Raw genomic sequence first — 13,404 nt, 5'->3', positions numbered from 1 at the left:
TTGACATGATGGACACTGGTACGCCATGGAGTCTAACTATCTCCTGCACATACAACTCTGCCAAACTATTCAAAGAATAGCTGACTCTAATTAGAATGAAATGTGTAGTCTTCGTCAGATGATCAACAACTACCCAAATGGCATTTTGTCTGTGCAGTACTAAGGGTAACCTTGTAACAAATTCCATTGAGATATGCTCCCATTTCCACTTAGTAATGTAGAGTGGCTACAATGGTTCTGTTTGTCTCTAGTGTTCAGCTTTCACCTGCTAACACATAAGGCACTGCTCCACGAATCGGGCAATCTCCCTCTTCTTATTATTCCACCAAAAAGACTTTTGCAAATATCGATACATCTTAGTGCTTCCTAGACGCACTATATAGAGAGAGCGAAGAGCCTCTTCCAGAATTGCCCTTTTTATCCTGGTGTCATTTGGTACAGAAAGCTTGGTGTGAAATCTGAGAACCTTATCATCTGAGATATTAAAATCTTTTTCTGATCCTCTCTTTACCTTACCCTTAATTTTCAATAGTTCCTCATCTGCCATCTGTGTCGCTTTAATTTGCTTTAATAGGGTTGGTTGGATTACCAAACTAGCAATGATCGTATGGTGATTTCCTTCCACTATCTCCACAACAAATATTTCTAGATTCATTCTGATTTGATGTTGAGCTACTACCATTGAGATTGACATGTTCCCTGACTTTCGACTCAAAGCATCAGCTACCACATTAGATTTTCCTGGGTAGTAATTGATGATGCAGTCATAGTATTTAATTAATTCAAGTCATCTCCTTTGTCTCATATTCATTTTCTTTTGGGTGAAGAAGTGTTTCAGGATTTTGTAGTCTATGAATATTTCACATCTTTCCCCATATAAATAATGCCTCAAAATTTTTAATGCAAAACCCACCGTTGCTAACTCAAGATCGTGCGTTGGGTAGTTCTACTTATACTCCTTGAGTTGCTGAGAAGCATACGCAATATCTTTCCCTCATTGTATTAGCACGCACCCAATCCCTTTCCTGGATGCATCACTGTAAATAACAAAACCCCCTTCGCCTAAAGCAATGGTTAATACTGGTGTAGTGATGAGTCGCTGCTTTAATTCCTGAAAACTTTACTCGCATTCATCTATCCACTCATATCTTATATTTTTCCTGGTCAACTTTGTCAGAGGGTCTGAAAACTTGGAAAAACCCTCTAGGAATCGGCGGTAATATCCTGCCAATCCCAATAAACTTCTAACCTCATGGACATTCTTTGGTCTTACCTAGTTCACCACTACCTTTATCTTACTTGGGTCCATAGAAATACCACCTTTGGATATTATGTTCCTAAGGAATGCAACTTGCTCTAACCAGACCTCACACTTCTTGAATATATCATACAACCTCCTTTCTCTCAACACCTGGAGTACCATCCTGACATGGTCCTCGTGCTCCTCATGACTCTTTGAATATACCAAAATATTGTCAATAAACACCACTACCAACCAATCCAAATATTTATGAAATACTTTGTTTATGAGGTCCATAAATGCAGCAGGGGAATTAGTCAATCCAAAGGGCAAAAGCAAAAATTCATAATGGCCATATCGAGTTTGAAATGCAATTTTAGGCATCCTCTGCCTTAACTCTCACATGATGGTACCCTGATTGAAGATCAATCTTAAAGAACACCCGTGTGGCTGTGTTCCCTAAAGTTGGTCAAACAGATTGTCTATAAAAGGAAGTGGATACTTGTTTTTAACCGTTACTTTATTTATTTCACCATAGTTAATGCACATCCTCATCGACCTTTCCTTCTTTTTAACGAACAACACTGGTGTGCCCCATGGTGATACACTCGACCTGATAAAACCCTTATCCAACAACTCCTATAACTCTCCTTTTAATTATTTTAACTCTGCTAGAGCCATTCTGTATGGAACCTTAGAAATCGGCAATGTCCCCGGAGATTATTTCGATAGCAAACTCCACCTCACATTCGACAGGTATCCACGGAAAATCCTCCAGAAACATATCAGGAAATTCCCTCACTATCAAGATATCCTCAAATCTTAATTCTCTCTCTGGCGCTTCCTTTACACAAGCTAGGTACGCATGACATCCATCCAAGAGTAGCCTCTTTGTCTGTATGGCTGGTAGAATTGGTGGTGAAGCATGCACGTACATCCCCACGAATCTGTATTGTAGCTCCCCAAGAGGTCTGAACACTACTTCTTTCTTATAACAATCAATACTGGCATAGCTAGATGTTAGCCAGTCCATCCCCAGAATTTTATCAAAATTGTGCATGTCAAAAGCCGCTAGATCAGTTGACAGTGTTCTCCCCTGTATACAGATTGGATAACCTTTAAGAGTCCCTTTACACACTACCACGATCCCCATCGGTGTGGCCACCAATAGATCAACATCCAGAGGCTGAGTTTCCATCCCACACACTTTGATAAATTCCTGTGCTATGAAGGAATGTGTCGCCCCTAAATCAAACAAATCAATAGCTTTATCCTCTCCCAGTGTTAGAGAATAGACTCGTGTTGAGGCGGCGTTCCTCTGCTGTCCGCCTCGGGATGCTTGACCATCTCCCCAAAACTGGCTAATGTGGATAGCATTGATTGGAAGTGCCTGACATTCCCATGCAAGGTGGCCGGGTTTGCCGCACCGATAGCAGGTCCTCGTTTCCCTTCGACATCTCCCCTTATGCCTCTTGTTACACTTGGGGCATGGAGGGAGTGACAAATCACCTAGTCCCACAGATTCCCCACCACTGGTCTCTGGCCCACACTGTTGTTGTTCTTCCTCCATGGCCCCTGACTTGGACTGACTTGAAAACCTAGAGGCATAGGCCTCTTCCTCTGATTTGCCATCTCGCGCTCCCTTACAGACTAGTCTCCACAACTGTGGCTTTATCCACCACCTCTAAGAAAACCTGAACTTGGAATGCCACTATCTGCTCATAAATCCCTTGTCTCAAACCTTTCTTGAAAGTCCGCATTTTCTTTGGCTCATCTAGGACCATATAGGGGCCAAAGTGAGACAATTCCAGGAACTTGGCTGCGTACTATAGTACGGTCAAGTGTCCCAGAGTTAGATTGTAGTAACCCAGAAAAAATTATTATTATTATTAATTAATTAATTATTATTAAATTGAATTAATTAAATGAATAATATGATATACATATATATATATTATATAAAGGATAAAAGTAATATGCATATATATATATATATATATATGTATATAATATTAATATAATGTAATAATCTTATATATGTGTATAGGTAATGAATCTTCCTGAGGAAGATTTCATCTTCAATCCTAATTCCCCACCCCCCTGGCTGTGAAGCATACTCTCTCTCTGCTTCTCTCTCCTCAAGCACTCTCACTCCCTTTCTAGATTTTTTCTCCATCCGTAAGCCAAATCGAAAAACGAACACCACTATGGGGTCCTAGTTTCGATCCTCGCCATTTTAACTAGAGTGGAATCATCATTTGGGGATCCTAGACACCCCTCCAAGGCTAAGGTAAGGGGAATAAATTATGTCAGTAATTTTTATAAATTAACCGATTAAATTTTAATATATGATTATAGAAATTGATATATATGTTTTTTGGCTATTCAGATATATGGAAATTGGATTTTGGATTATTATTATTATTATTATTATTATTATTATTATTATTATTATTATTATGAGTTGATTAAACTGGTGTTTGTGAGCCTAGGGATTTTATAATAATTGTTATTTCAAAGATTAATCGATTAAATTGAGAATTTGGATACCGAAATACTATATATGATTTTTCTGAATTATTTAGGCATATGGAAACGATGATTCAGGCATATGAAATGGGTGTTTATGATTATTATATGAATTTGGGAAAAACTTAAAATGTGTTGGTTGATCATCATTGTTTTTGAAAAATATATTTGTGGTTAAATAAATTTATGGAGGTGATCAGACATGATTTTTGTTAAAAATGTATTTTTTCCTAGTAGTTTACGGTATTCCTAAATTATTATTTAAATCGTGTGGCATGAGATTAATATTTTTTTTAATAAACTAGTTGTGATTGATGCGGTGTATTTAACTGATATGTTATGGTGTTGTGTTGTTATTCATCTAAATTGTAATGTAACGTTGGCTAGAGTGAGGAGTTCGTTATATTTTGCCTATTATAAATCGCAATATAAGGTTGACAGGATTTAAGGAGGTCGTTATATTGCCATTTATATGGACGAGGTAAGGCGTTGATTGGCATGAGGAGGCCATCTTACTATTTTACTATGAATAGGGCTATGTGTGTTGTGACTGTGGAAGTGCGTGAAGTAAGAACGTGGGGGGAATGATAGGGAGGGATGCCTTGAGAACCATAGGTTGTGAAGTTAATGTGCATTTTCAATTATGGGTGCGAGTGCATGAATGTGGATTGAATGTATGGTAAATGTGGATATGTTGTGGTGTATGTGTATGCAGATTTTGTGGTATGATTGATGTTGAATGTGTGTGAGTATAACTACAAGTTTCCTTATTGTTGCCGTTAATTAATAAACGAGTATATTTTGTATACACTAAAACTCATGTTGCCACACACTAATAATAATTTTTCCATCCTTACTGAGAAGTGTCTCACCCCAATATACAACTCATTTTTCAGGACCTTTGTGTGATCGAGCTCTAGGTAGGGTTGGTTAGCGTAGTGTAATGTGTGTTTGTAAGAACTTTAAAGTCATTAAGTTTATGTTGTTTTAAAATTATGGTTATGTAATATGGACAAATGGAAATTCCTTTTTGGTCGTGTATTATAGTACTCTTGTATTTTATTTGAGGATGTTTAATTATATTCCGTTGCTTGGATAATATTTATGATATCAAATATAGGTGAATGGAACACATAACACCCCAACCCTCACTTGGCAGGTTTGAGGCGTTACATAGATTCATGAACTCTTTTGCCTTTGCGTCCCTGGTAGAAGTGGGGAAGAATATGTCGAAGAAAATTTCTTTAAAATGGCCCCAGGTTAGAGCTACAAGTCCTGGCCTTTGTTCCTCGACCAGCTTTACGGTTCGCCACAATTGCTTAGCCTCTCTGACTAACTTAAAAGTGGTATACTACACCCTCTGTTCCTTTGTGCAGCATAGGACAATCAATATCTCTTCCATTTCATTCACTTAGTCCTCCGCAGCGTTCGAGTTAGCTCCTCCTGCAAATGTTGGGGGATTCATCTGGATAAACTGCTCGATAGAGCAGCCCTGGTCTACGGGTAGCCCATCCTGACCTTTAGAGTCCCACCTCATCTCTGTCCTAACTTGTCGGGCTAAACCTCGCAATAATGTGGAGGTATCGATGTCATCCTCGCTAGAAGATGTTAAGTCAATAACCCTCCAGCGTCCACGTTCTTATCTCGGTGATCCATCATTAAAATAGGACAATAAATACTTTTCTTAAAACCCTACTGCCGGAACATGACTCGTACCATCAATTCATAAAATCATAAAATTCACTACACTCTCATACTAAAATACTTAGACTTTCTCCACACAATAAACTAATAACCCTTCAAATTCCCAATCTCACGTTTCATTCTTACTGCTCAGAAATAGAACCATTGATGGTATGCCATAATTTTCCAAAAACCGTCGCCTCGGGAAAATCACTAAAAACCATCACGAAATTCTTGCCTCTAGACTGTAAGACAAAACCCAATACTCCTTTCCTATCCTTTCCTTAACTCATTCCTATACTCTGGTAGTATATTCTACTATAGTCTACAGAACCTAGCAACCTAAGCTCTGATACCACAATTGTAACGCCTTAAAAACACATACATAAAATACGTAAAATCCCATATCATATCCACATCATTCACAAACACATGCCCTCAAAGCTCATTTGTTAAATTATCAAGGACCCAGTGGTTACACAATATCACTGTCCGTAATTTACTTAATAAACAACGGAAGCAAAATATTTTTCAACAACCATAACTACTAGAGAGCTAACCCAACCTTGGCATCAATAAGTCCCAAAATAAATATGCCTTGGCATCAATAAGTCCCAAAATAAATATGTGTCCACCCCAGAATGTCCAAAAACATCTAACCTAAACAAAACAACATTCTGCCCATACTCACCCTCAGCGAGATTGTCTATGTCCCGCCTTGGAGCTCCTAGGCTCAAGTCCCTGAAAAGTTGATAATTCGATGGGGTGGGACACCTCTCAGTAAGATGGAATACATTATTATCAGTGTGTGGCAGATGAGTTTTATTGTACAATAATTTATATACATTTCTTATATTGTCCCTAAATAAATATGTCATCGATATAAATAATATGATACAGTTCAGATAAATCTACTAGCGTAGGTTTTATGACATATCTCAAATAATATAAAACAATTCATAATAAATCTATTGTTGACTTTTTGAGTCCTATCTCTGGTTTTGATTATGACAAACTGCACATTACTAATGTGTGTGCCTAATACTTGAACAGGTCATTAATTCAATACACGCACATGAGAAATGATTGTTGGAAGCCTGAAAGACTTAAAGATCAAACTCCTGGCATACTCCATGGAGAATCTGAAGAGCAGAAGAAAGAAGAAGAAGATTCTTATTGTAAATGCATTTATGTTTTAAATTTGGTCTGTAATAATCTATATCGGTCTGTAATAATCTTTGCATATCATGCATGTAAGGAATTGTAAGCTCAACAAGACCGTAGTTTGACCATAGGGAGCCAAAGGACCTTAGGGCACCCTTCGGTTGACCGACGCCAGATTTTTGGGACTAGCTCAAAATGGCCTTAGAAAGTACCTTATGTCCCTACAGGTGATCAACTTGAAATGAAATTGAACATAATTGGCATGTTTGTGAGAGGTCGGGTGACTGAACCCCAGGTGTTCAAATCACCTCGGGCACCCAAACCGTTGGGATGTCAATGGTTTGACTAGGTTTCGAGCAACCGAACCTAAAATGACCATGTCTTCCCGAGGCAACTGAACCCTTAGAAAGTGACTTTTCACCAACTCGGGCTGCTGAACTTTTTAGTTCAAAACAAGCCTCGGGCGACCAGATCCCTTTATTCGGTTAACTGAACATATTCTCGGGTACTTGAACCGCGCACCAAATTTTTTTGACTTTTGTTCAACCAACCGAATTTTAATTCGAGCACTCGAACCATTTAAAAAGCCTTTTTGTACTAGGTCTATTAGGGCAACCAAACTAAAGTTCAGCCACTCGAATCTTCTTGGGTTACTTAATTATTTACCAAGTTAAATAGGTTAAACTAGGTTAAAAATTCTAATGTGTTTTAAAACTTTCCTAATAATACTCAATAATTTGACCTTGGTCTATATATATGGGTTCATTTGTGAGGATTAGTAATTCATTAGAAAAATTCCTCTTTATTTTCAAAATCCTATTTTGCCTAAATACTCTCATTTCTTCATTCCCTTGATACATCTTAGTATTGTGAAAGTGTTATATTGTGTTATTGATTGTTAAATATTACTAATACTCCCATTGCCTTGATTGTTTATTGATATTGATTTTGGGGGAGTTTAATTAAGTTTATCCCACAAATTTGAACATTATAAATCTTGTGTTGGGATAAACTAACAAGCTTAAGGATCTTTGTATTGTCATTGCAAGATTCCTATAGCTTTGATTTTATTGTGCAAATATTTTTCCAAGCTATAGTATTTTCAAACTAATCTTGTGCTTATTTCATTGAAGGAAAATGTTTGAGTTAGTTTGAATATTTGATTAGCATCTTTGAAACTTTGAATTTTTATTGAGATTTGATATAACTTGTTTCAAAGATATAGTTTAATTAGAATACTCTTGAGCATACTTGTTATCACATCTTGTTGAGTGTTGCTTGCACAAAGATACACATCATTAAGCCTACAATTTCCTATATTGTTGATGTGTGGTTGATTGAGCATACTGTACGTATTGTAGTACATACCTGCTTAGTTGAGAAGCACATTTTCGTGTATGTAAATTCATATTTGTTGTAATCCAGGCGCGGACCTGAAGAGGGAGACTAGCCCTGTGGAATAGTCCCGGATTGGCTTGGACCTAGTTAGGGAAGCTAGGTGCACCATCCTAGTAAGGTGTAGGTTGAGGTCAACACCGTGAATTGACCTAATTGTAACCGGTGCTGCTCCACCCGTTAAATGAACTTTAGTGGAATCTTCAGCCTTGCAAGTTAGAGGCAGGGATGTAGGTAGTATTGGCTGAACCCTGATAACATATCGTGCGTGTTCTTTATATTTCTGTAATTTATTTACTGCACGTGTATGTTTCATTGTGAATGATTAGGTTTATAATTGCATAGACAGACCTTAGGTTGCGCAATACTGCTGATCTAGTTTAACCTAAAAAGAAATATTTTAAATCTCCAATTCATCTCCCTTTTGGAAATACACCAAAGCTAACATCTACTAACATAGATTTTACAACATATCACAGATAATTTTATTCACACTTCTACATACACACAAATTTTCTATACTGAGCATACCTCCCCATCGACATTAGTACAAACATCACACATGCTTTCTACCATGATTTATATGCCACACAAGCCTTCTACTCCAATTTATATGCCACACAGGCCTTTTACTCCGATTTATATGTCACACAGGTCTTCTACTCCGATTTATACGCCACACAAGCCTTCTACTCTGATTTATATGCCACACATGCCTTCTACTTCGACTTATACGCCACATTGGCCTTCTACACAGATTTTTATATAGTCACTTCATATTTCCCAATTCAATGCAAAGTCTAACTTACCATAAAATGGAATTAAACTATCATACTCACATATTCATATCAAACTTGTCATTTCATAATTAATGGAGTTAAACCATCATATTCACATATCCATATCAAACTTGTCATTCCAGATTTAATGAAATTAAACTGTCATATTCACATACCCATATCGAATCGATCGTTTCATAATTTCATAGTTATCTCGATATATATATATCCATAAATTAGCATAGCAACACATACTCACAGTATGATACTGTAACAGTTCAACAGATCCATTTAAAAAAGAAACCTATTATTAATTTATCTCATGCCATACGTTTTACATTAAATCATAATTAAATAATATGGCTGGAAAAAGTATGTTTTTCTAAAATCTGATCCGATCATCTCCGAAATTTTATTTAATTTAAAACATGCAATTTTCGAAAAGTGAAGGACTCACTCTAAAAATGAGCAGTTCGGAAGCTATCTCAAGTATAGGAGTTCAGTCATGTAATAATTAGTCCAAGTGTCAGATCGTTTCCTCTAGGAATGCAGTTTAATTCCAAATTTTATACAAATCCAAAAGAAATTAGAAAAAGAAAAGTTTACTGAACATGGTTTAAATTTTGTTTTTGGGATTTTTGAGATAAATGTGATGCAATTGAAACGACATAAAAGCTAAACTATAAACCTAACACGCATAAAATTAACGACAAGAGATGGGAAACAAGCACAATAAAATAGATGGTAACAAAATTAACTGCGGAAAATAATCCTACGTCTAACCATTTAGATAGGAAATAAAACTTACATTTGAAATTTTGGACAAAAACGTAAAAACGAAAACTTTATTATGTAAGTGAAGCATTCAACCACAAATTCATCAATTAAATACCAACTAAAAAGATAAACTTAACCCAGCAAATATTTAAATCCTAAGGAAAGATTCTAAAGAGAACACACCGAACTTAACAATGAATATTAATCTAAACCAAAATTAATTTCAATAATAATAATAAATAAAAAAACTAAACTTGATGAGAAAAATAACCCAACGAAATATTTAAATTCAACCAAAGACTTTAAGTAAAATAAGAAGAAAACAATCTAAACTTAATAATCCAAAATAACCCAACCAACTTGGAATTCCAACAATGACTTTGAATAAAAAAGAAAAAGACAAACTAACTTTAATAATAATAACCCAATCAAAAATTAAAGATTACAATGGAGACTTTTATATAAAACAAAGGTAACAATAATAATTAAACAAGTAATTTCTTAAGAGAGAGAGAGAGAGAGAGAGAGAGAGAGAGAGAGAATAATGGTTGTAGAGTAGGAGCTCTTTTTCTTCCAAAGCTGCTCCAAGCAGCTTCTTTAATTCGGCTCCCCTCCAAGAAGCTGCCGCGGGGATCCCCCAAAACCCTCTATATTAAAAACCTAAAAGAAAGCCTCCTGAAAACCTTTGTTCACGCATGGGCTACATGCATACGTCTTGTCAAGCCCAGACCTTTTTTTTTATTTATTATTTATTTTTTTGCATTCTCACGGCCCAACTTCACTCCGCACGCACGGGGACACACGACATACCAGCGCCCTGGCTCGCATGTGACTTCAGCTGGTCAACACTAGCCAACAAACATAGCCCCAGCACATACACAGCCCTTGTGAGAATTAAGAACCCCTATTCAATTTACTGCCCCCAAAAGCCTCCAGGCCAGCTCAACAAGACCCAGCTTATAGCAGGCCCAGCTCACGTCTTTCATTTGGACTCTGCTTCACATACATGGCTCTCCACAAACACAGTCCCGCTTCCGGAAATTATATTTGACGTGTAATCTCATTTAATACTCATTTACACAACACCTTTTCATGCTTACGATTCGCGTACATTGTAATATCAGATTTAATTTTTAGAATTTTTCCAGCAATAATAAAATACAAAAATTCATAAATTATTTAAAATAAGATTAAATATTACAAAATGGGGGTAATGCTAAAATATTTAACATACTTAGGCATTTTATTAAAAATATAATCTCTAATGTACAATTTTAAACGCTTAAATAAACAACTTTGACGTGTAATCAGTGAATACGCCCAACCTACTCTCTTGGTTTTTTCCAAATAAGTTTAATATTCAAAAACTACCATTTCTTAGGCCCGAATCATTCAGAAAAATCATATACGGCATATACACGTCATATACTCAAGTTTAATCAGTTCAAAATCTAGAAAAACACTGACATAATCTATTCCCCTGACCTTATCTCTGGAGTGGTGCCTACGACGTCCAAACCATGAAATCTCCACAAAAGACATTGGTGGCCGAAAATAGAACTCACGTAAATTTTCCATTCTTCAATCGATGCAGGTTTCGTGGAGAAAATTGAGGAGAGAGAGGGACGAGAGAGATGGTGAGAGAGAGAGACGTTAAGGGGGGGTTAAATGTCTCGGGAAGGGGGGGTTCTCAGGAGATTTCAAGCTTTAGGAACATATATATTATATTATATAATTAATAATTCATATTAATTAATTTTTAATTTAATTTAATTAATTTATTTTTTGGGTGACAACATTCTCCCCTCCTTATAAAAATATCGTTCTCGAAATTTGTTAACCAACATTCAATCCAACTTTGGAATTTACTGAAATACTTACCTAACTTTAGAAAGAGCCGACGGCCACCCACGTAGGGGCCCCATCTCAAATTTATTAATTATCCTCACTTATGGCGGAAGAATATCGTGGGTACATTAATGGCTTTGAGAGATTACAAATAGCTAAATCAAAACTCTCTCAAAACCACCCAAGATTTAAACCAAAAACAAAAAGGTTACAACTGAATAAATTAACTATACAACCTACACTAACTAAATATTCACTTGAACCATCACAATTATTTGATTAGTGTTAGCCCTCACTGAAAAAGGTGTGGGTACCTCTAGCGTATTTCCTCCTCTAGTTCCCGTAAAACTTCTTCAACTGCATGATTATGCTAGAGTACTTTCACCAATGAGGTTTTCTTGGTGCGTAGTTCCTGCTCTTTCTGGTTTAGGATCCGAACCGGCACCTCTTCATATGATAAGGTATCACTCACCTCCAATGACTCATAGCTTATCACATACGAAGGATTTGAGACGTATTTGCTCAGCATAGATACGTGAAATATATCATTGATTCTAGATAATGTTGGGGGTAAAGCTACCCTGTAGGCAGCTGGACCAATCCTCTCATGAATTTCAAATGACCTAATATACTTAAGGCTCCATTTACCTTTCTTCCCAAATCTCATAACTCCCTTTATCGGAGCAATCCTCAAGAAAATCATACCCCCACATCAAACTCTAGCTCCCGTTAGCGAGTATCAGTATAACTCTTTTGCCAACTCTAAGTTGCTCCAAGCAGCTTCTTCAATTCGGCTCCCCTCTAAGAAGTTGCCGCAGGGGTCCCCTAAAACCCTCTATATTAAAAACCTAAAAGAAAGCCTCCTGAAAACCTTTGTTCCCGCATAGGTTGCATGCGTACGTGTTGACAAGCCTAGACTTTTTTTTTTTTTTTTTTTTGCATTTACGCAGCCTAGCTTCACTCCACAGGCATAGACACACCACATACTAGCTCCCTCACTTGCATACGACCTCAGCTGGTCCACACCCATAGCCCAGCAACATGGATGGCCAACACTAGCCTACGAACGTAGCCCCAGCACATACACAGACCTTGTGAGAATTAAGAACCCCTATTCAATATAATGCCCCCAAAAGCCTCTAGGCCAGCTCAACGAGACCCAGCTTACGGCAGGCCTAGCTCACAGCCTTAATTTGGATTCCGCCTCACGTACACGACTCTCCATAAATACGGCTCGGCTTCTGAAAATTATCTTTGATGCGTAATCTCATTTAATGCTTATGCACATGACACCTCTTCATGCTCACGATTCGCGTACATTCTAATCTCAAACTTAATTTCTAGAATTTTTCCTGCAATAATAAAATATAAAAATCCATAAATTATTTGAAATAAGATTAAATATTACAAATAGGGTGCAATGCTAAAATATTGAACAAACTTAGACATTTTATTAAAAATATAATCTCTATTGTACAATTTTAAACACCTAAATATGTAACTTTAATGCGTAATCACACCTCCAACTAACGCTTTTCAAGTCTCTAGCAAATAACGTGAATGAAAACAGGGCGGTACCCACAAACACTAATTCCAATGAATATTAAATGAATGCACATGCGACCCAAAAATACCTTTTCACATATGGGAATATGATCAGATTACACACAAGTTCATTCATACACAATTCACGCAATTCCGAAGCAAGTCATTAATGCAAGTTTCATCTTTATATAGCCATCAAGAATAGTATACTCACATAAAGTTAACCAGTAATTACAATTTAGAGTTAATGTAGCCAAATAAATTAAAATATAAATAGGCAAAATTTCAAAACATGTATAATGTGTGTGACTCTTTACACTCAGGATATCCATGGATGTTGACCTCATAGTTCATATCCAGTTTTGATAATGACAAATACTTAAGTATTTGATGGTTATCGAGTTTGTATGCAGGGTATATATTAGCATATCAATTGATGGCATA

General features: G+C 36.6%; 1 protein-coding gene across 1 annotated transcript; it reads right to left on the bottom strand.

Annotated features, from left to right (window-relative positions):
* Positions 1 to 1,616: 1,616 nt before the first annotated feature.
* On the bottom strand, positions 1,617 to 2,810 carry LOC131158655 (uncharacterized). Its single transcript, XM_058113524.1, has 2 exons — positions 2,246 to 2,810; positions 1,617 to 1,699 (listed from the first exon to the last, which is right to left on the bottom strand). Exons 1-2 carry the CDS (start codon positions 2,808 to 2,810, stop codon positions 1,617 to 1,619), a joined length of 648 nt encoding a protein of 215 aa, XP_057969507.1.
* Between the last annotated feature and the right edge of the window lie 10,594 nt (positions 2,811 to 13,404).

This window comes from Malania oleifera, chromosome 6 (assembly GCF_029873635.1).
Source record: "Malania oleifera isolate guangnan ecotype guangnan chromosome 6, ASM2987363v1, whole genome shotgun sequence".
NCBI lineage: Eukaryota > Viridiplantae > Streptophyta > Magnoliopsida > Santalales > Ximeniaceae > Malania > Malania oleifera.
The sequence above is the reverse complement of the archived record's forward strand: the minus strand, read 5'-3'. Positions and strand labels throughout refer to the sequence as shown.